Genomic DNA, 25,462 nt, shown 5'->3' with positions numbered 1-25,462 from the left:
TCAGCGTAATGATTATTTCATAGGCTATGGATTATTCAGGAAAATCCTGAAGAAAAAAATAAAATATAATAAAATATGAGTTACCCGAATATAATATTTTAAAAACTAAAAATAAATAAAGATTACAAACAAAGCTAATAAGTTACACATGGCATGGTCAAGAGAAGCTTATGCCATTCAATGTTTGTCCTTTAGAGGGCCACAAAGAGCCAACTGTTTAAATCAAGTTAAATCTCAAGAAAACTGCAAATATGAGATTAATATCTCTAAAGTCTCTAAATCGTTTTTTTATTTAAAATCTGTGTGGATGTGTTGAGTCTTTGATTTCTGTTAGGATTGTTGTTCTTTTTATTTTATGTAGTTCTATTTTATTTTATTCTAAAGGGATATACCCTATATATTGAAGATATATTTAACATCATTGTATGAAGAGTCATCACCATGGTATTAGTTTGAATGTAAATTAATTTATGTCATTTTAAGGGCAGCCCTACAAGAGCAAAGAAACTCTATCACTCCCTCCCTTCTATAGTCTTTTGTTATGTATTCAGGAAGTTGTTCACACATGGTCTGTCCAATACGTCACAATTCAAACAGAGTCCCAACTGCACACAGCCCATGCTACACAGCTCACTCACACACACAAAAGAAAACAAACCTGTTTGTCTGCCTCCTAGCTACCCGGAAACTGATCAGAGAGAGAGAGAGAGAGGGAGAAAGAGAGGTGAATGTCTTGAGTTCCTGTCCGCAACCAACGTGAGTGTAAGTGCCTCTTCAGAATTTTGGACACAGAGATACAATCAGACAGAATGAGAGACACCACATGGATGAGAGAGATAATGACTGAGCAAGAGCACTAAATGGCTGTGTGGGTGGAGTGACGTTGCAGGAGGCCAGTAGATTTGAGAGCAAAAATTAGTATCTGAAGAATTCATGTTTTAGGGTTTCGTTTAGCTTGTTCGCAACATCATTGTAATGGAGACATGGCAAAAGGACACCTGAACTTTGGAGCTTTTTTTTCTCTGGAGCAATAGGATATTTTTTGAGGACATCTGGAACCAACCTGCATACTTTTCGTAAGGTGTCGCAGGTGGTGTTTGAATAAGTGAGCTCTTCTTGTTCTTGTGAAGCATCTGTATCCCTCAGTGGCAATGCTGACAAACGTCTTTTGTCACTTTGTTGCACTTGACCTGACCTTGATATGGACAATTCAAGATTTTTCAACTGGATTATAGAACAAAGTTTTGCAGTGGTAAGATGACAATTAATTTCAAAATCATTACAATTACAGAAACTTTTAAACTGCTGTTTAATCATTATATCATCAACATCAGTGATAACAGGACAAAGAAGTGGGAAGTGGTTTTCAGATAATTCACGCTACCTAAAAATAGATATCTTTTCTGAGAATAATGGGACAAACTAACCACTTGTTATTGTGTCTGACAATTTGATAAGTTATAGCCTCAGAGTTTTTCATCTTTTCATGCTAGCTCTGCTAAAAACAACACTCTCCATAGACTCAACCGATCATCATTTGTTGTATCATGCATACAAGAGGACAACTAAATCGAATAGACCTTAATTGTGTGAAGGAAGTGAGTGGATTCAACACTATATTAGACAACTGTTGATTCAGACTCTTGTCTGTACATTAACATAGGCTGACTAGCACTCCACGTGTGACTCATTGGATACATCTCATCTATGATGGCAACAGTTAGGCGTTCAGGGCCTGCAGGCCGAAGTCAAATTCTTGATGCTTCTCAATCCATTTCCCAGTCCCCCACCAGTGCGGACCGTAAACTTCTTGATAAAATTTTCAAGAGACTGGACAAACTGCATAAACTGAGCACCGACCCCAGGCTGGGTCTAAAAAACAGTCCGCCGTACCTCCCCGAGCTGGTGTCGGAGACGGCTATCCTCCTGACGGAAGTATGGGCTCCCTACCGGGGATCAATGATGTCCGTGCCACGAGGTGACGAGGGTGATTATCTGAGGATCCATATTCGACACTTGCTGGACAAGACAGATAGAGCTGTGCTGCTGTTCAAAGAAGGCAAGGAGAAGATGTTTGAAGAGACATCAAGCTACAGGTAAGACAAAGACAAGCAGTTGTCAGTTTTTGCACACTGGTCACAGTATGTGTGTTCTTCAGGTGTCCACAAATCTCAAAGACAAGCAAAGTCAGCAGAATGATGGTAAAAACAGACAGAAAGTATTAGGGCTGGGCGATATGGAAAAAATCGAATAAAATCTCGATTTTTCAGAACAATTGACCAATTCACCATTTCGATTTTTAGTCTAGTCACCTTAAAAAATTAACTACAATATGATTTAAGTAACATTCTCTTTATTAACAATCTGGTTTAAAACAACAAGTTCAGTTCCAAGTGCACCACACATGAAGTGATCATGTAAAGTGATCACGTAAAGTGATCAACATGAAGTGATAACAATTTGTTAAATATCTTTGCAGAAACATGCCTTAAATATGAAGACAAATGTTGTACAAACTTATCTTAAACACATCCCAATCAGAAATAATATAAGAAAATGCTAAATATTTCTTAGTCAAAAATAGCAATAAATAACACCAGTAATAGACTATTATTAACAGCAAATGCTTTGTAAAAACAGAAAACAACAGCAGCTTTCAACCTGTCACCATCATGCAAACACGAAATATCAAACAGGTTTACAGGTTTTTGCATTTCATTGCACTATATTTGTTCTATTGTTTTTATGTTTGGGCGGACATGTTTAGGTGTTGCACTTGTGTCTCGCGCCTTTTGCAGCATAAACGGCATTGTAAAAACTCGGCGGTCAAGTTAAAAAAACAACAACTTGTGTTTAATAACTTTGCCTTTTTTTCTCATTCCACTGCCTGCGTCTCATTTTTATAACGCAATAACGCGAAAAGTGATATGTTCTACGCATAGACTGTAAAAAAAAATAGGTTGTACGTTCATAGAGCGTCACATGAGAGCGGTTAATCAGGCGCGCCGGCGCCAGGTCGGATCATTTTCTTCTCCTAATGCGGTTATCATTGCTGCGTTGTCAACATGTCTAATAGGTTGTTTGCAATCACGTGGTTCTGGTGAGGCGCGAAATTCCGTTGGAGGGCAAGCAGTGAAAATTGGAATGGAAGAGATGGGGAAAAGTCCTTTCTTATGTATGATCACTCGGCTTGTGAATGCTTATAACTTGCACACAGCCACTTCAAAACTGTTCACGAGCTTCTATGGGTTTGATTTTGGTCGTCATTGGTTGAAATAAATACATAAATACAGCGTGTCTGTGTCCTGAACGTGACCCGATTCTCCTGCGTGGTCATATGGGAAAGTGAATATTTACAAAAACAACATTAAAACTAGTTACATTTACACGCTTCCAACAAATAAATAGATCGACTTCTGTCAGCTTGTTGAACACATTTATTTTATTTGGACATTTTCTACCATACGATGGCTGATCGAAGCAGCAGCGCGTGACACTGTTCTCATGGTAACCAACATTGTGAACAGAATACTACAAAACTGAAGTGAAAATACCAAATTATAATGAAATAGGATACAATCTTCTCCTCCCTGCAAACGATAGCATAAATGTGAATATTTAACCAAGTCAAAAAGGTAAGCAAGTATCCATATTAATTTACGTTAAGTATCAGCAGACGCAAAACGCTATAAAAGGCGACAACTTTTAAAATTAAAAAACGAAATAAGTTATAAAAAACGGTATAAGTTATGTAAACGATATAAACACCGTCTGGGTTCTCGATTTTATCGATTTGAGCAACCATAAATGACGCAAAGCATGCGAATTTTGAGTTTTTGATAGGATTCCTATATAGAAACATCACTCCCTGCCCTCCAGACTCATTCGCGCTGCTGCTGTGACGTCATGTGCAAACAACCTATTGAACGCTTGCTGACATTTTTATTCAAAATCGCGATTTCTCGATTTCAAAAATAATAAAATCGAAGCAAAACAAAAATTCGAATTAATAAAAAAAATCGGAAAAACCGCCCAGCCCTAGAAAGTATATAATAGTAAAGCAGATTATTCCTATTTGTTTTAGGTAGTTCAATCAAAGATGTCCTTTAATATAGAATGTCAATTGATGTATTGTTTTTGTTTTAGAGTTTTATATAGTTTGCAATAAATAAATAATAATGTATAAAATGCATTGTGTAAATGAATTATGTAAAAAATCTTTAAAAAACACAAAAACGTCAGATTAGGTATGTAGAAATGTATAATAATATAAATGTCAATACTATTTTAATATTACCATTTCTCTAATAAAACCTCTCATGGTTCTATGGTTGTTGTAACAGTATAATCTCATAAAAATAAAAAAATAAAAGATTAAGAGGCAGAAACATAGGCTAAAAAGTATTAAAACTCTTTGAAATTATTCAGTGTGGGTTTAAATCAGTCATCACATAAATAACCATTTTATTAATGTGAAATGTCTGCATAATACAGAAGGACAATGCTTGGCAAAAATGTCCACCAAAAGAATGTAAATATAAATGCGTACATGTCCATACATGTATAAAGAGAATATCATGTGCATCAGTTTTGCGATAGAAGACACTATGTTCCTAGTATGCCTTATACCAACAACACTGACTGCAACCAAACGGCTTATTTTCAGTCTTAAGAAACCAAAGATTGCAGACCCTATTTAGTCTTGACCAAGTTTCTGGTCTGCTGTGACTACTAATGACCAGTGTGTATAGTGCGGCATTATCATGGAAATGGAGGAAACTTCCCTCTAGCAATGGAAGCCAGCAGTTTAATGTTATGTTTCGGCACAGCAGTGGCCATTCTGTTTACTTCCTGATCACAGAACTTTTTTTTATTATTCATGACAAAAAGAGAGAATGAAATATACTGAATAGTCAATAATATATCAAGTTTAAAAAACCTAAAATCCCTGAAACACAATATAATATTCAGTCTACTCTTCGTTTATCTTCAAGTAACGGTACATAATGGCTTGTTTGCAAGTTCTGCAAATTGTTTAGTCTTCTCTTCTGTCTGAAGTTAAATAGCAAGACATACAGGTCACAACAGAACTGTTTCTTTCTGCTTGACCTGCAAATTATTAAATGTTTCGCACAGCATGTTATACCACTAGAAATTTAGTGTAGAAAAACTAATGATCTGAAGGGAAACAGTCTGTACCACTGTGTGTGCATGCATGCTTTAAACATTTTTTTATGTTTTTGTGAATTGTGGGGATATTCCATAGACGTAATGTTTTTTTTATACTGTACAAACCGTATTTTCTATCGCCCTACACCAGCCCTACCCCTTAACCTACCCATCACAGGAAACTGTGCACACTTTTACTTTCTCCAGAAGACTCATTCTGTATGATTTATAAGCCTTTTGAAAAATGGGGACATGATGTAATGTCCTCATAAGTCACCCTCTCCTTGTAATACCTATGTCATTATACAAATTTGTGTCCTGAAATGTCACAAACAAACACACACATACACGCACACACACACACACACACACACACACACACACACACACACACACACACACACACACACACACACACACACACCAACATGACTATGCTGAAGACATACATAATCTGAACACCATATGTTTAATATATTTCAGAAATATATGGTTCCCAAACCCATTCCTCAAAGTTTAAATTTTTCAGTGAGAAGCATGAAACACACACACCTACACACACACACACACACACACACACACACACACACACACACACACACACACACACACACACACACACACACACACACACACACACACACACACACACACACACACACACACACAATATATATATATAATTTATTGCTCCTGTGACTTATTCATTCACTATTAAAGGGATGGAATCCCACGCAAACCTATTACAGTACATGTGGGTAAATTTAGCTAATTGCACCTATTTTGTGTCTGCTTGGCAACGCTGAAACTGTGTCAAAATGGTTAGTGGACAGGACAGTGTAAACGTGTGGTGGAAAATTTAACAACAACTAAAGGAAAGTTCAAGCCTAAGAAGCGGTGCACTGAGTACTTTGTGGCTAAGCTAGAGATAAAAGTAGAAACTAAGCGGTCATATTGCCTGAGTGGAAAAATATGTTGCATACAAGCTATAGTTGGTCATTTTAAGACCCAGGCCAGAGAATTTAGGCGTATGCACCTCAACACACTAATTAAACCATTATCCACAGTCACACAGAAATAGCCTCAATGAATGTCAATTACAAGAAGATTTATTACTTAAAGATTTTCTCAAAACTCTTAATAGTCATAATTATATTAAAATTAAAAGATAAAGCAGTGCTTTGCTCAAACATTACTACAGCATTTTTAAGTAGATTGCATATTACATCTGCCCTGTTATGGTTTTTTATAATATAATATAATATAATATAATATAATATAATATAATATAATATAATATAATATAATATAATATAATATAATATAATATAATATAATATAATATAATATAATATAATATATTTTCTTTACATTTTGGAGCAGCTTTCTTTATAAAGGATCAGCATGCAGATTTTTTGACAAATAGAGTATAACAGATGAATGGTGCCGATCTGTGCCGGGCTGTGTAGAGGATGCTGACATTACCATGACAACCTCTTTGATCAATTAGTAATGGAAAATTCTGTCACCACAAACACTCAGGACAGGATGTATCAAAGTACTACTTCCTGTTTCTAGTACTTTAGAGTGTGTTGTGCTTATATCAGTTTTTTGTTTTCTTTTTTGGGTGTTTGTGTACATGCAGGAATATGTTCTTTATAAACTTGTTAACATGATTATATCACAAAACAATCGACATGTGTCCTCAAATTAGTAAATAAGCACCACAGCTCTCCTGTGCCCTGTGCCAACTTTGTATACAGACAGATGTGTTTTACTATGTGCAACACACACTAAATATTTTTGTTCATATTTATTAATTAAAAAAATATGTTTTAATTTGCTTTCTCTTTCAGGAGAAATCTTACTAAGCTGTCACTTCTGTTCAGCCACATGTTGAACGAACTACGAACTCTGTTTCCTGGGGGACGATTTCAGGGTGATACTTATAGGGTTACAAAGACAGAGGCCAAAGATTTCTGGAGGAAGGCTTTTGGACACAAGTATAACAAAAATAATTGATTGAATGTGTATTAACCACTTAAACCATATGTATCCATTTTTGGACAATCATCCCCCTCTCTTTCTTTCAGGTGTATAGTGCAGTGGAACATTTTTAAACAGCAGTTGAAGAGGGTTCATTACTTCGAAGAGGGAATGGAGGCCATGGCTTTGAAGTCCACAGTTGATCTCACTTGTAACGATCACATATCCATCTTTGAGTTTGATATTTTCACCAGGCTTTTTCAGGTATCTTGAGCTTGAGGAGAACTTCTGTCAGACAATACCTGTAATATGCTTTGGTTGCTCACATGACAAATGCTTCTTAATTTTTTAGATATTTTTTAGACTTAGATATGTTTGATAAACTAAATCATATAAATATAGCATGAAAAGTAGATCATTTTACCCACATCAAATGAGCGTTTTGGCCTGATGGACCATATGGCTGTGATTTTGATCATCTTGAGTTTATCTAACAATTAAAATTATACAAAAATCTTCATTTCACTCTAAAAAATGCTGGGTTAAAAACAACCCAAGTTGGGTTGAAAATGGGTTGTTTTAACCCAGCGGTTGGGTTAAATGTTTGCCCAACCTGCTGGGTAGTTTTATTTAAACCAATTATTATTTAAAAATTGCTATATGGGTAGCTTAAAATGAACCCAAAATAGTTGGGAAATTAAAAACCAGATGCAATTAGAGACAACAATAATAGACAAAAGGTGTTTATGAATAAGCTTTAATATTTTATTAATATAAATTTATTATTAATATATTATATATTATTTATTAAAATTATTTTTTAATAGTTTAATAGTTTATTAATATAAATGTATTAATAAGCAATTTAATAAATGTTTATTGTTTAATAATTATTCATTGAACATTAATAAATGTTCATTTCCAACATACTTTGGGTTCATTTTAATTAAGCAATACAGTAATTTTTAAACAATAGTTGAGTTAAATAAAACTACCCAGCAGGTTGGGCAAACATTTAACCCTACCGCTGGGTTAAAACAACCCAATTGCTGGGTTTGTCCATTTTCAACTCAACTTGGGTTGTTTTTAACCCAGCATTTTTAGAGTGTAACATAATATTGATATTTTGTTTATTGTAGTAAAAATAAAGAAATAATTAAAGGGTTAGTTCACCCAAAAATTAAAATTCTGTCATTAATTACTTACTCTCATGTCGTTCCACACCTGTAAGACCTTCATTAATCTTCGGAACACAAATTAAGATATTTTTGATGAAATCCGAGAGGTATATGACTCGTCCATAGACAGCAATATCACTGTGCTTACAGCGGCAACTGCGTAAGAATAATGACAGGCAAGAGAAGAGATTGTTAAATAAAGTCGTTATTTTTGTTTTGATTTTGCTCACAAAAAATATTCTCGTCGCTTTATAAAATTAAGGTTGAACCACTGCAGTCACGTTGACTGTTTTTTTATGATGTCTTTAGTACCTTTCTGGACCTTGAAAGTGTTGATTATATTGCTGTCTATGGACGAGTCATATCCCTCTCAGACTTCATTAAAAATATCTTCATTTGTGTTCTGAAGATGAACGAAGGTCTTACGGGTTTGGAACGACATGAGGGTGAGTAATTAATGACAGAATTTTCATTTTTGGGGTAAACTAACCCTTTAACTCATTGTAATGACCAAAAAACATAATATTATATTATATTTATTACAAATTCCCTAAAACAACATTATTTGGACCCTTTCCACACAATGTTTTTACCTAAAATTGATTTGCGAAGCTCAGATTTTATCTATTTAATTTTGATATATATTTTATGTTTATTGCAAAATGGCAAACCCCATAGAAATTTAATAGAAAATAAAAGAGTTTATATAAAATATATCTATAATATATTTCTTACAACTTTAAAGGATTAGTTCACTTTCAAATGAAAATTACCCCATGCTTTACTCACCCTCAAGCCATCCTAGGTGTATATGACTTTCTTCTTTCTGATGAACATAATCAGAGTTATATTAATAAATATCCTGACACATCCAAATTTTATAATGGCAGTGAACAGGAATCAATGAGTATGAAGCTGAAGAAGTGTCTCCATCCACATCCATCAATCATAAACATTCTGGGGGGGTTAATAAAGGCCTTCTGAAGCGAAGCGATGCATTTGTGTATTTTTGTTTTTCCATATTTAACAAGTTATGAAGTAAAATATCTAGCTTCCACCAGACCGCCTTCCATATTCAACTTACGAAGAAAGTGTAAAGCCTCTCGCAGTTCAAAACACTTACACTACGTCCAACACCTTCCGTATTCAACTTACGGAAAAAGCTTAACTGACGCGATGGCAGTTCCGTTTTTTTTTTCTTTTTTCGTAATTTGAATACAGAAGGCGGTCTTGCAGAAGCTAGATATTTTGCTTCATAACTTGTTAAATATGGATATTTTTTATTTATTTACACAAATGCATCACTTCACTTCGGAAGGCCTTTATTAACCCCCCGTGGCTATGTGGAGTATGTTTATGATGGATGGATGCACTTTCTTCAGCTGATACTTGTTGATCCTCGCTCACTGCCATTATAAAGTTTGGATGCATCAGGATATTTATTAATATTTCTCAGATTGTGTTCATCAGAAAGAAGAAAGTCATATACACCTGAGGGTGAGTAAAGCTTGGGGTAATTTTCATTTCAAAGTGAAATAATCCTTTAAGGCCTTATTTTATATTCTATTTATTAAAAGTGCCAGCAATAGAACATGACCTCATTCCTCCCCTTACTTTTTGTTTGAGTTGAGTTTGAGTTTGAATTTTGGTCTATTTTCATTTTGTTTTTCATGTTGTAATCACTTCAAAATATAAAGCTATTTAATCATCTATTCTCCCTTTAGCCCTGGTCAACTTTGATAAGGAACTGGAATCACTTAGCAGTAACTCACCCTGGATACATGGCGTTTCTCACCTACGACCAGGTCAGGGTCCGACTGGAGCACTACAGACATCGTCCTGGCAGGTGAGGCATGCATCAGACAATATCGGGGTTAAAAATAAACAAGTATTTATTATAGGATACTTAACTATGATACTAAAACTCTTATTGGCTTTCTCTGTGCGTCCACAGCTACATCTTTCGTCTCAGTTGCACACAAATGGGTCAGTGGGCGATTGGTCACGTGACCAGTGACGGCAGCATCGTGCAAACCATTCCCCAGAATACACCTCTCTACCAAGCACTCATACAAGGTTTCAGGGAGGGCTGGTGTGTATTAATTTAGGAAAAAAAATACACACTGAAATTAAATCTGTCATCACGTTACCATAATCTGAAATACTTACATCTGCAGCTACTTATACCCTGATGGACGCGATGTGAACCCTGACCTCACCAGCCTGTGCAGTCCGGCTAACAAGGGTCGAGTCAAAGTCACAGAGGTAACTAAAAGTTAATAAATTAAGGTTTCAAATGTATGTATGATTTCCTTGTTTCTTTTATCTCTTGAATGCAAGTGCATTTTTGTCTCTAATGCAAGATGGACTTCTTTCTCTCCCCTTCATTTGTTCACCTTCTCTCTTCAGGAGCAGTATGAGTTATACTGTGAGATTGGCAGCACATTTCAGCTCTGCAAAATCTGCACAGAACGAGACAAGGACACTCGTATTCAGCCCTGTGGGCATTTGCTGTGTCAGCCCTGCTTGACTGGATGGCAGGTATGTTATTTTCTTATCATCCTCAAACCTTTATATTTACATATCCCATTCACACTTGAATTCACACTTACGAGCAATTATGTTGAGGTCACACCCAAAAAAACCCACAATCAGAACAGCTATACAATACATGAATACATGATTGTGTTCTGTCAAATATATAAACATATAGAACAACTTAATAGAGTATAATTCTTTTAATATCAATAAACCAGTAACATAAACTGATAATTAAATACTAGCAAAAAGCAGAGTCATTCAGGAAGTTGTACTGCACGAATTATATTGTTTGCCACAGCATCATGCAGCATGACCTGACTTTTTGGCTGAAGCTTCCTGCCTGTGTTTGATCAAGCATGTGTGTGCGTGTGACTGATTTTCCACTTCTCTCAAGTTCACAGTTACACATCAATGCATGTTAAGATAACATTTACCTTAGAGAATGAGAGGATGTGATGCTTTTCTGCAGCTCTAGAGATATTGTAACACATTCAAGCACTGTGCAACTCATTTTTGTAAGATGCCAAGAGATCAGTAGATCTTTCATGTTGTATGAGGTCTCCACTTGAGTCCATGGTTTTGGCGTATTAGATAAATAGGTGATTTTACGTTTTGAAAGTTGTGTCACTCCCTCTAATATGCAGAAGTCAGATGGACACACATGTCCCTACTGCCGCTGTGACATCAGAGGCACGGAGTCCATCCTCATTGAGCCCTACCTGCCAGCGGGAGACAGGAGGGCAGGGGGGAATGAGGAAGAGGATGAAGATGAAGATGACGAGGATGATCATGAGGATGTAGAGCTGGTAATGAAAAAACTGGCTTGTATGAAAAAGGTGAGAGTGCATAATTCTTTTGCGGTTACACTTTATTTTGATGGTCTACTAAACATTCTACTAACTGTAAGTAACTTGTCAACTACCTCTAATTCGAGTATTAGTAGGCTGTAATAGACTCTAAGTAGACTGTTAGGTTAGGGTTTGGTGATAGGGTTCGGATAAGTAGAATAAATTGACATGTAGATGTAAACCCTGCAAACAAGCCTGACCTGGCCCTTTACAGGCCCACTTTGGACTAGCGTAAGGGCCCCCAGCAGGCTGGCAAGACGTTGACCCCTTAGCGCTGGCCCTGCATGGGCAGCCCTCACTTAGCCCCCAGGAAGCCCTCACTAGGCCCACAAAGGGCCCGCACTATTAATCTACAACAATAAATCTGGAACCACAAGGTGCCAAACGTATATCATTAATAAAAAAAAAGTTTAAAGATTGTTAAAAACTAAATGGTCAATGACTGGCACAAGCATCTGCCAAACAAAAACTGTCAAATTAAAGGGTTAGTTCACCCAAAAATGAAAATTATGTCATTAATGACTCACCCTCATGTCGTTCCAAATCCCTAAGACCTTTGTTCAACTTCGGAACACAGTTTAAGATATTTTAGATTTAGTCTGAGAGCTTTCTGTCCCTCCATTGAAAATGTATGTACGGTATACTGTCCATGTCCAGAAAGGTAATAAAAACATCATCAAAGTAGTCCGTGTGACATCAGAGGGTCAGTTAGAATTTGTTGAAGCATCAAAAATACATTTTGGTCCAAAAATAACAAAAACTACGACTTTGACATTGTCTTCTCTTCCGGAATCCTTTCCATTGAATTGATTCCATTGAATCCTTTCATCTGGCAGTGTTGGTAATGCACTTTTACGTCGCCATGGTTGTTTTTGGCGATTAGGACATCCACGACATTTTGAAGCATCGAAAATACATTTTGGTCCAAAAATAACAAAAACTACGACTTTATTCAGCATTGTCTTCTCTTCCGGGTCTGTTGTCAATCCGCGTTCACGACTCTGCTTCTTCTTCTTTCCTATTTTACGGTGGTTGGCATCCAGCTTATTGGTGTATTACCGCCCCCTTCTGCTCCAGAGTGTGGTTCACGACTCCGCAGTGACGCTGCTGATGTAAGACGCTGCTGACGTGTTATCCGGTGCTTCGTTTACAGTCGGAGGGAGACGCACGCTGTATTCAAGCTATTCTACATTGTCTGTATTTTGATATTGCTATATTTTTTAAAATGGTGCGTAAGTGTGCATGTCGCAGATGTCCTAATTGCCAAAAACAACCACGGCGACGTAAATGCATTACCAACGCCGACAGATGAAAGGATTCAATGGAAAAGATTCCGGAAGAGAATAAAGTATACATTTTTGGACCAAAATGTATTTTCGATGCTTCAACAAATTCTAACTAACCCACTGATGTCACATGAGCTACTTTGATGATGTTTTTATTACCTTTCTGGACATGGACAGTATACTGTACATACATTTTCAATGGAGGGACAGAAAGCTCTCGGACTAAATCTAAAATACCTTAAACTGTGTTCCGAAGGTGAACGGAGGTCTTACGGGTTTGGAATGACATGAGGGTGAGTTATTAATGACATAATTTTCATTTTTGGGTGAACTAACCCTTTAAGGTTAAATGTAAAATGTAAATCTCTTTTAGTTAACAATTAGCTAGCAACAGTACACACGCCTGAGCTGATATAACTATCACTCCATAAGCAGCTACACAGTTATTGCCTTTAATTAAAGAAACATGCAGCATAACATCAGCATTTTTAGGCTCATCATTTACTGAAGCACTGGCTCTACTCATCAGCACAATGGTGACCCACAAAACTCAGACAACAGAAACAGAACATTAAACATTAAACAATTAAACATTAAACACTAAACAATCTCTGCATCTTCACTTATTACAATCCAGTATGACTTTATTTCTTTCATTCAAAGCTTCTTATTAAGAATGAACTGAGGTTTAGATGTTTTTGTTTTATTTAAAATAATAAAGCCGTTGCTGCCAGTCATTTGACTGGCATGGTATTAATTACAGATTATTTTTTGTAATTTTACATACATTTGTATGTAATTTAAGAAAACAGAAAAATACTGTATAAAAATACAGTAATTTTTCTGTATAAAAAATGTGAATTACTCTAATTTGTCATTACTTTTTATTCATTCTGTGCAGAGTTATAAATGGAAGGTCTTATTAAATTTCACATTAAATTTTAAAAAGCAGCCAAACAGATCGTGGGAAATGAAAGTGGGCTTCCTACACAAAACCTGCATAGGCCCAAAGGTACAAAAGTTGCTCTGGGCCCGAACGGGCTGGCCCACACTGGGTCATCATGGGCTTAATGCGGGCAGTCCGCTAGTGTGGGCTGCTCACAGAGACCCCACAGTGAGCCCAAAGCTGGGGGCCCCGCCTGGGCAAGCCCACACTGTGCCTGTTTTGGTTTGGTGTGGGTTGGCCCTAGCCCACTGTGCCCGCAAAAAGCCAGCACGGCTTGTTTGCAGGGAAAGTTACTTATATTCAGTAGAATGTCTGTTGGGAGAAATGTTATCAAAATAAAGTGTTAGCAGATATTAAGCAGACAGTCTACTAACATTCTAATGACAGTTAGTTGACATATAGTTGCAAAGTTACTAAAGTTGACCATGGAGATAAAGTATTAACATTTTTGCTTGCCAATCTGAAACCTACATCCTTACTGAATTTTATGACTGCTTACATTATCTAGAGTTTATTGAATATTTCATGAGATGTTCTTTAATATTCATTGTGCGTTGTTTGCATTTTTGTATTATATTTGTATTATCAACCACATTCACACAAACGCCAAGACCTCTAGATCTCACACTGTCCTTTCAATCAAAATGCATTCACATTAAACAAACATGTACTCTAAATATGCAGCAGTGTAATGACTAGATTAAAAGTGATTAAACTAGGAATGCACAGTATTGGCACTGTGTATATTATTGTGAATGCTCATTTCCCCTGTTTTAACATTTACATTACTGTTGCCATCATCTGAAGTTTACAGTTTACACTCACCGACCACTTTATTAGGTACACCTTGCTAGTACTGGGTTGGATCCCCATTGGCCTTCAGAAGTGCCTTAATTATTCATGGCATAGATTCAATAAGGTGCTGGAAACATTCCTTAGAGATTTTGGTCCATACTTCACCATGCATTTGCTGCAGATTTGTCTCACTGCGCATTCATTATGCGAATCTGAGGGGCCCAAAGTGTGCCAAGAAAATATCCCCCACACCATTACACCATCACCAGCCTGAACCATTGATATAAGACAGGATGGATCCATGCTTTCATGGTGTTTACGCCACATTCTGACCCTACCATCTGAATGTGGCAGCAGAAACCGAGAGAGATGAGACCAGGCAATGTTTTTCTAATCTTCTATTGTCCAATTTTGGTAAGCCCATGCGAATTGTATCTTCTGTAGACCACGGTTGGAACGAGTGGTTATTTGAGTTACTGTTGCCTATCAGCTCAAACCAGTCTGGCCATTCTGCTCTGACATCTGGCAGCAAGGCATTTTCGCCCACAGAACTGCTGCTTAGTGGATATTTTCTCTTTTTTGGACCATTCTCTGTAAACCCTAGAGATGGTTGTGCGTGAAAATCCCAGGAGTCTGAAACACTCTGACCAGCCTGTCTGGCACCAACAACCATGCCACGTTAAAAGTGGCTTAAATCATATTTCTTCCCCATTCTGATGCTCAGTTTGAACTTCAGCAGATCATCTTTACCATGTCTACATTTATTTATTTTATTTATTTATTTCACCTTTATTTAACCAGGAGAAAACCTCACTGAAATTACTTTTACAGGAGTGTTCTGGCCAAGATAAGCAGTCTAAATTTGCATATACACATATTCAACAAATAAAAACATATAATAAAATAAAACATTTAAAAAACAATTCATTCTCTAAATAATGTATAACAGTTTCAGAATGACTCAAAGGCACCAAGTTATGTAGCCTCAGTTTTGTTTGAAAACAATTCCAGTCAGAGGTTGTGGCATATTTAAAGGCAGTTTTACCAAGTTCAGTTCTAACGGGAGGTACATAACGATTATAATATAGTTGCCAGTTGATTTCTGTTGAATAAGACAACAGGAATATGAAGGTAAAATGATTAACCCAAACTTTATATATCATTAAAGGTGCCCTAGAATCAAAAATTGAATTTATATTGGCATAGTTAAATAACAAGAGTTCAGTACATGGAAAAGATATACATTTAGTTTCCAACCCCATTGCTTCCTCCTTCTTATATACAGTTGTGGCCAGAATTATTAGACCCCTTCATAAATATGATCAAAGATGACTCTAAAAATAAATCTGCATTGTTTATCCTTTTGATCTTTAATTCATAAAATTAGCAAAAATCTAACCTTTCATTGAAGGAAAAGAATTGAAAGTGGGGGGGAAATATCATTAAGAAATAAATGTTTTTCTCCAAAACACATTGCCCACAATTATTAACACCCCTAGAATTTTTTATGAGTAAAATATCTCTGAAGTATATTCCCATTCATATTTAAATTTTTTTAGCTCACCGGGGTGATCATGAACATGAAATTGGCCAGCCATGACTTCCTGTTCCACAGGAGTATAAACATGAGGAAACACAAAGGCAAAATTCCCTTAATCATTCATCACAATGAGAAAAAACAAAGAATATAGTTCTGATGTGTAGCAAATGATTGTCGAGCTTCACAAAATAGAAAGTGACTGTAAGAAAATAGCTGAAGCATTGAAAATCCCCATTTCCACTATCAGGGCAATAATTGAGAAGTTCCAATCAACTAAAGATGTTACAAATCTGACTGAAAGAGGACGATTGTCTAAATCGTCCTAATGCGTGGTGAGGAGGAAAGTTTGAGTGGCCAAAGACTCTCCAAGGATCACAGCTGGAGAATTGCAGAGATTAGTTGAGTCTTGAATCTCAGAAAGCCCAAAACAAAATGATCAAACAGCACCTACATCCCCACAAGTTGTTCGGGAGGGTTTCAAGAAAAATCCTCTGCTCTCATCCAGAAACTATCTCCAGCATATTCAGTTATCAGACAAGACTGGAACTTCAAACGGGACAAGCTTCTATGGCCAGATGAAACTAAAACAAGAGCTTCTTGGCAGCAAACCCACCAGATGGTTTTGGTGCACACATGGATAAAAAGTGCCCCATGCCCACGGTCAAATATACTGCTGGATCTTTAATGTTGTGGGCCTATTTTTGTGCTGGAGGTCCTGGACAACTTGTTCAGATACATGGTGTCATGGATTCTATCAAATGCCAACAGATAAAAAATCAAAACCTGACCACTTCTGCTAGAAATCTTATAATGGGCTGTGGTTGGATCATCCGTCGGGACAATGATCCAAAACAAACATCAAAACCAGCACAAAAATGGGTCACTGAGAACAAAATGAAGCTTCTGCCATGGTCTTCCCAGTTCCCTGACCTGAATCCTAAAGAAATGAGTGGAGTGAACTGAAGAGAAGAAGCACCAACATGGAGCTGGGAATCTGAAGGATCTGGAGAGATTCTGTATGGAGGAATTGTCTCTAATCTCTTCTCAGGCGTTCTCCAAACTCATCAGGCATTATAGGTGAAGACTCAAAGCTGTTATCTTGGCAAAAGGAGGTTGCAAAAAGAATTGAATAAAGGGTGCTAATAATTGTGGGCAATGTGTTTTGGAGAAAAACATTTATTTCATAATGTTATCCCCCTCCCCCCCCCCCCCTTTCAATTCTTTTCCTTCAATGAAAGGTTAGATTTTTGCTAATTTTATAAATTAAAGATCAAAAGGATAAACAATGCAGATTTATTTTTAGAGTCATCTTTGATCATATTTATGAAGGGGTCTAATAATTCTGGCCACAACTGTAAATCTGATTTATTTAAAAGACTTCCGGAAAACACGCGGATCTCAACATAACATCGACTGTTACGTAACAGTCGGGATCATTAATATGTACTCCCCCAATATTTGCATATATGCCAGCCCATGTTCAACGCATTAGACAAGGAAAGGCAGTATTAACGTCTGGATCTGTGCACAGACAAGGTAAGCCAGCAAGAACAACAGCGAAAAATGGCAAATGGAGCAATAATAACTGACATGATCCATGATAACATGATATTTTTAGTGATATTTGTAAATTGTCTTTCTAAATGTTTCATTAGCATGTTGCTAATGTACTGTTAAATGTGGTTAAAGTTACCATAGTTTCTTACTGTATTCATAGAGACAAGAGAGCCGTCGCTATTTTCATTTTGAACCATGTGCAGTCTATATAATGCATAAACACAACTTAATTCTTTATAAATCTCTCCAACAGTGTAGAATTAGCCGTTAGCCACAGAGCATAGCCTCAAACTCATACAGAATCAAACGTAAACATCAAAATAAATACTTTACTCACATAATTTGAAGCATGCATACAGCATGCACGACGAACATCTTGTAAAGATCCATTTGAGGGTTATATTAGCTGTGTGAACTTTGTAAATGCGCTGTAATATAGTCGACAGTTCGTGTGGCAGGGAGCAGGCCATTTAAAGGGGCGGCGCCGAGTGTAAATCAGTGCATTGTTAATGATGCCCCAAAATAGGCAGTTAAAAAAATTAATAAAAAAAAATCTATGGGGTATTTTGAGCTGAAACTTCACAGACACATTCAGGAGACACCTTAGACTTATATTACATCTCGTGAAAAAGCATTCTTGGGCACCTTTAAGTACTAGTGCATTTTCCTTCGAATAGTTAACGAAGACCAAGCAGATCTTTTATACAATATCCAATGATGTGTTGAGAATTTACAATCCGTTATTAATCAATAAAGGTACATGCCTGAATGCATTGAGTTGCTGCCATGTAATTGACCATTCGCAAAGACCCGCCCCCTTTAGTTACTGTTGCTACGTCCGACAAGTCATGCCGCTCTCACACCACACATCATGTTCTCACACAGTGAGACAACGCGTCGACAAGAAAAGATTGGTTACTTTTGATATGAAACAAGGTCTCAAATTTCAAATGTTGTAATTTTTAAGTAAATAAATACCGTTTTGTGGCTCTTTAATGTGTCGTGACAGATCACTGTAGTGCCTCAGTTCAAGCGACTCGTGAACCAATCATCTCTTCCTACTAGTTCATTTATAGCGTCAAATAAACATGAACGAACATTATAAGGAATGTTGTTTCAACCATGGAAAGATGTCAGTACACACCATTTTTCAAGTTCAAGTCCACCAACGTTAATCTACTAACTCCCCTAACTGCTTTGTTGGACAAAATGGCATTATGATTGGTTAGATTGCCTGTCAATCAAACTCCCGGCGAAGGGTCATTTGGCTGATTAGATATTTGCATTAATGTGCAGTTGAACTGGTCTACCTAATAAAGTGGCCAGTGAGTGTACTTGTAGCATTTCAAATGATTGTTTTTAGTTTTAACATATTATTATTATTTTATTTAGACAAATTAGTATTGAATATTAATATCTGGCATTTATCGGTTAGTGTCAATGAAATGAAAATAATGGCTTATCCCTAATTGCTAGAATTTTATTATTGGAGCATGCAACGCTAGATTAAACTCTATCTAATCAAGCATTTTGTATTGTCAGATGTCTGTTCTGATGTTTGTCATTATGTAATGTCTGTTTAGACAGTAAAAGTGAATGTAAGTGTAGGTTTATCTATTTTCCTGAGTCTGTGATTTCTTCACTTCACTCTGACTTTAATGGTTGGTTAATCTCATTCCTCTCTCACTATTACAGATATCACAGGAGGAGTATCAAGTTCCCAGTTCCAGTCTGTTACCTCCTCCCCTTCCTCCCAAAAGAAATTCACTCTCGCCGTGTCCCTCTCCCAGAACACACTCCAGATCTTTTGACACAGGCATACAGGTCAGCCAGAATATTTTGGTGGGTTGGTCTGTCTGTCTGTCTGTCTGTCTGTCTATGTTTTGCTTTTTAAACCATTTTGTGGTTGATCAACTAATTATGAAATTAATAATGTTATTTTTTTAGGTGCATGTTCTTTATTAGGTAGTAAGTGAATTCAAACTGACTGTTATCATGAAAATAAGTTATGTTTTCTCCCCAGAAAGTTAAACACAGTTCCTGGTCAGAAAACATGCTAAGGCAAACTTCCTCAGATAGGTAAGAAAATATCTGAATAAGCATTATTTTACAGCACATGGGTAAGATTCTCCTTGCAAGTGTTTGGCAGTAATGACTATATTAGCATTTAATTATCTACCAGGACATGTTTGTGAACTTAAAGGAAACTGATGTCATGCATCCACTAAAAATAATGTTGACACTAAGTGGTTAAGAATAGATGTGCAAAATAATAACTAAGTACTGTTTCTGTCATCCTTTTACTCCTCCTTTACTGTTCCCATTCCATCCGGATTCAGAAGCGAGGAACTTTTGGAAAACTTCCGTCCCTCCTCTTTGCCATGTGGTAGACACAGTGGGTACCATTACTAACCTTGATTCATCTTTGTGTGCTTCTCATAACTGTGATCATTTTTTAGCCTGAGAATCCTTCTGACTTTCATATTTTCTGACATCCAGGCATGACTTTTGCTGCTGTTGTACTGGCATCTGGTGGCGGGGCTTGGAATTACATAGAATATAAACCACAATGAAAAATAATTTTCCTCTCTCTCTTAGGTGGGGTACCCTGGGAAGGGCCTTCAGAAACTGTAAAAAGGAAGAGGAGAGTGAAAAGAAGGGACAGGGAAGAGGAGAGTGAGAGAGGTGTGGCGGACTCAGTATCTCTCTCAGGAAGACACTGCCATGGGGAGACCCAAGAAAACACTTCATCCTGACAACAAAATTTCATCTCATACTTCAGACTGTAAAATATGTTAGCAAGACAAAGCAATTGTGTGATATATCATCAACACTGGACAACCAAAATAATTCAAAGTTAATATTCACCAGATTCAGAAGAGACATGTATATAGCAATGTTAGTTCAATTGATCTTTGCATTGACAAAGCAGAAATCACATCTTAATGCTCACACATTTTAAGACATTTTAAATTCTACCTCATGCCTACTAAATGTTTAGAGAAAAGCACTGTTTTGATAGATCGCATTGAATAAAAAAATTAAGATAAAACAAACAGACTTTTTATCTCTTCTTTCCGTCTCAATTAAACCACCTGCCAAACTGGAAATTACATTCCAAAAAAAAAAAAAAAAAAAGTTTTTCCAAGGGTGGCTGTAAATGTGATTTATAACAGCCAACTGCTTCAAACAGTGGCACTTCTCTCATTAATGATCTATAAACTGTCTCTGCTGGATTGAGACAGAACTCCATTTGTGTTAAAATACTGTGTACTTTAAAATAAAAGTACTTTGATTGGTTTAGAAGTGGTTGGGGATCACCTGAATGCATTTTTCCAGTTTCCTTCATTCCTTCATTCTTTTATAATGAGTTATAATGTGCCATGGTTAAGGTAAACCTGTCTTTCAAGACATACAACATTTAATCAGTTTGTTTGTCTCCCCTATTTTAAACTGAGCAAATAAAATCATAAACATTTTACATAAAACAATCCTTGTATTATGTCAACATATTATTTATAAATGTATGTAGTCATGATTGGTTTGATATCTCTACTATAATTGAAAAGTTGTGAACATTATTTTGGAAGATATAGTGTATAAGATACACGAGGCCTACATTACAGACATGAAATAAGATTTTACATATATACATAAATACCATCAGCACTGGTACATGCAATGTTATTATTCCCCTTGTTCTTATGTTTATATCATAGGAATTAGACAGGTGGCTTAGGTTAATGTATCCTGGGCATTTACTAACAGCTCTGTTCTGAATCTTTTAGAGAAAATAGACACTAATTACTTTTTTGTTATTATAATTATTAGATAATGCTATTATGACTTTTCCAAATAATAAAATAGGCCTACCAAAAATAACAAAACATTAACGTTTTATAATACAAAATCTGCTAGAAAATAGGTCTATATTTATAATCACGAGCTGCATATCACCACATAAAATAACGTTACAAAAACTATTAAATAACTATTAATTCCTTCACTAGGTAAACGATAATGTAAATAGGCCGTGTCTTCAGATTAACTTTCATGACGTCGTTCTCTCCTCCCTCTGTCGTTGTTTGGTAATTCGGCGTAAGAGATGGGTCGTCTTTATAAGATAGGCTACTTTGTAAGATAGTATAAGACAGTTCTGAACATAAATTGTCTAGATAGCGTGAGAAATATGACATTGTGTTGGTTTTGTTAATGCATTTTGCTCATAGCCTATCCCATACTTTCGATTTCACGAGGATTTCGTGGAAACTGAAACCTACAGCGCAATGGATGGGTGAGTGGATTTACTTGACAAGACTGTCATAAATTACCTATTGCCGAAACACTGTCATTAATACGTGTTGAAATTGAACGTTTAAACGTTATCCACTCGTCAAAGTCGCTGTGATTAAAAATGGCTGTCGAGTAAATTTCCTGGAATGGCAGATATGACAACAAATTACACACAACCGTGTGTAAGCCCAATTCAGAAGCGCTCGGTTCAAGAGCTGAAAGTCATCTCGAACAATTTACACACGAACGCACTCGTTTTGGGTTAAAAAACGCGAGACGCAACAGTGAAAAGAAGAGCGCAGGGTCTAGAGATGTGTTTCCAAAAGTTTTAAAAGAACGCAACTTTGATATACTGTTATGGCATGGGGCGAAACGCAACATGACAAATTACAGTAAATTGATAATAAGTAAATAAATAAAATGTACGTAAACTGTTAAAAATAGGCTTACCTGAGGCATCATTTCGAGCTTCTCAGTATTGATTCATCACAAATATTCACAGTCATATTTGAGGCACTTTACAAAGTGTCGAGAGAACCCAAAAGTGCCTTAAGTAGGCAATCTTTTAATTTTTGCATTATAGTTCATTGGACCCCCAACTGCAGGAGGCCAAACACTCCAATTGTGCAATGATGGAATAATGTTATTTAAAAAAAAAAAATGTTACAGCATAAAATGTTGACAGAATATTATATTTTCTATAGATTTTACATGCCAGAAAAAATTCAAGAGGATCATTTCAACAAAATCAAGGATGTGTTTGCTTCTGAAAGCCCTGAGGAAATTCCCCATCAACTTATTTCTCTTTTGGAGGTTTTTGACCATTTTAAGATAGATATCGCTGTGACTGGAGAGTCTGGTGCAGGAAAGTCTTCTCTTATCAATGCATTCCTCGGACTGAATCCTGATGACAGAGGGGCTGCTTCAACTGGATCTGTTGAAACCACAAAACAAGCAACTATGTATCAGCATCCAGATCTTCCACATGTCAGACTGTGGGATCTTCCAGGGATGGGCACCCCTACCTTTACATCCAAGAGTTATGTAAAGACAATGAACTTTGATCTATATGACATGTTTATGGTTGTGATATCAGAGAGAGTCAGAGAAAACAACATGATTTTGATTGATGAAATTGGGCAACAAAAGAAGCCATTTTATTTCATTAGAACAAAAGTTGATAATGATATGAGGTCCCAAAAAAGGAAACGCAAATTCTCTGAAAAACATGCATTGGATCAAATGAGACAAGACTGTGAGAAGAATCTGACGGAAAAGAAATTGGACCCCCATGTGTTCCTAGTTTCAGCCCATGAAACACAAAATTATGAGATGCAAAAGCTTAAGGACACTTTTAAGGATGAGGTTTTTCAGCTTAGAGCAGAAGTATTTTCAAGTTTTCTGGACAAGATGTTTCACGGAGGTTGGATTAAAGCAAGGTGAGTATATACTGCAACTAAATTCTTCTTCAAAATAGTAAGTCCGAAAGCCACCGGTGTGGCGGTGGCACTGGGTCTTGGGCCCATCATCGCTGCTTGCAGCTATATTTTGTCTTGATAATTGTAATTTTATTGACTTGTTGACCTTGACACATTAAGGGTCTTCTGGGGTCCTCTTTATGATGTAATTTGCTGTTCTGTTTAAGCATGTTTGGACCACATGATTTTTATTTTTCAGAAAATAGTTTATCAAATAACAATAAGCAGTGAAATATTTATTTTCTAATAAGTATACAAGGTTATTCCAAGTTATTGAATGAAATTTTTCTTTTTCAAGAATTTCATTTTATAATGAGGCTTTTTAATTCATTATTATATTACTTGATACCTGAAATCAAATATCAGAATTGAGGGGCCATTTACACAACACAGTTTTAAACTAAAAACTGAAAACTTTTTATGCATTTTGGCTGTTCATTTACACAACAACATTTTGGTGGCCTGGAAGTGCAAATTTTTGAAATCGAGTTTCAAAGTTTTTGAAAACTATACCATTATTGTCTCCATGTAAACACAAAAAAACGTGAATTTGTGAAAACGGTGACATCGTGTGCATGCGTATTATGTGTTCAGTCTATAGTTAAATCAGCTCTGCTCAGAGAACATATGGTCCCTCTCTACATAGAGCTAAAATAGCCTATCAATGAAGCAGAGCAGTGGCGGCTGGTGCAAAAAATTTTGGTGGGGCACAATTAAGAAATAGAATTAATAGAAATGCAGGAATTAATAGGCTAATTGTTAAATAATCATTTAACAAGTGATATAATAATGTATCATTACTAATCTAAAACATGGAAAATTCTGTATTTAAGGCATGCATAGGACTGGGATCTAAAAAAAAAAAAAAACTGTATTTAATTTAAAAAAAAATGTATTTCATATCCTGCCCAATATTGTCCTAGAAACAATGTTCATATTGAAGGCTATAAAAACAAACATGAAATGTGTAGTATGGATCAAATAACATTAGGCCTAGGCTATATTCTAAAATTGTAACTTTACAATGTAAAATCTAAATGTTTTTAAAGCAGAAGTTAAATACACTCAACTAAAAAATGAAAATAAATAAAAACAAAAGAACAGACCAATTATTATTATTTTGAATACCCTACAACAGTCACTTTACACAGTTACTGCTATAGTACAAATACACTTAGTTGTATTTTCGAAATTGTACATATGGCATAATTATGTTCGCCAACAAAAACAAATTTTCAACTACAAATATTTTTAGCAAAATGTATTTTACTCAGATTGAACTCCGTCTGTTTGGCGCGCATGCGCGCGGCGGCGCTCGTTCACGGAAGTTTGTGCTTGCTGAAGAATCGTCCACGCCTGACTGCAAAATGGAAATATTTTCTCGACTTTCTAACATTTGCAGATGGAGAATATATCTGTGAAATGTAAATAATGGACTGAGAAAATTATTGGATGTCAGTTCATCTTAAAGAAAAATATTAATGGAGGTATGTTTGTTTTCACCAATCGCTACACAAGTTAAGATTACGTATGATGACGAAAGCACGTTAGTGCGAGCCCTCCCGGAACCCATAGAGATTGCATTGCAGTGCCTGCAGTTCGAAAAAAAAGTTATTTGAATGGAAGTCTATGGGAGTAGTCGGGGCAAATCTCGGCCAGACTGAAATTGCCCAAAAAGAGGCGGTACTCCACAGAGCGTGACTCGATGCTGATTGGACTATATCCAGAAGCAGAACAAACAGCCTAGCAGTGACAGCTAGCGTAACTTTGGTTGATGTGATTGAAAAATTCGTCCCTTTCTCACTTTGGTGGTGCGTTGCCCTATTGCCCTAATAAAGAAACCGC

General features: G+C 36.3%; 1 protein-coding gene across 5 annotated transcripts; it reads left to right on the top strand.

The window, feature by feature from the left end:
• The first annotated feature begins 294 nt into the window (after positions 1-294).
• cblc (Cbl proto-oncogene C, E3 ubiquitin protein ligase) lies at positions 295-20,936 on the top strand. 5 transcript variants are annotated; one of them, XM_067395216.1, is made up of 13 exons: positions 295-1,252; positions 1,783-2,096; positions 7,026-7,172; positions 7,263-7,419; positions 10,058-10,179; positions 10,288-10,425; positions 10,511-10,598; positions 10,743-10,874; positions 11,519-11,710; positions 19,542-19,688; positions 19,870-19,925; positions 20,186-20,241; positions 20,445-20,936. In XM_067395216.1, the coding sequence occupies exons 1-13, from the start codon at positions 1,202-1,204 to the stop codon at positions 20,600-20,602; spliced, it is 1,758 nt and encodes a 585-aa protein (XP_067251317.1). In that variant the 5' UTR covers positions 295-1,201; the 3' UTR covers positions 20,603-20,936. The 5 variants fall into 5 exon arrangements, with proteins under 5 accessions (XP_067251317.1, XP_067251303.1, XP_067251294.1 ...); XM_067395202.1 differs by having other exon boundaries at positions 1,664-2,096; XM_067395193.1 differs by having other exon boundaries at positions 1,521-2,096.
• The last annotated feature ends 4,526 nt before the right edge of the window (positions 20,937-25,462 follow it).

This window comes from Chanodichthys erythropterus, chromosome 2, assembly GCF_024489055.1.
Source record: "Chanodichthys erythropterus isolate Z2021 chromosome 2, ASM2448905v1, whole genome shotgun sequence".
In the NCBI taxonomy this organism is placed as follows: Eukaryota; Metazoa; Chordata; class Actinopteri; order Cypriniformes; family Xenocyprididae; genus Chanodichthys; species Chanodichthys erythropterus.
The sequence above is the reverse complement of the archived record's forward strand: the minus strand, read 5'-3'. Positions and strand labels throughout refer to the sequence as shown.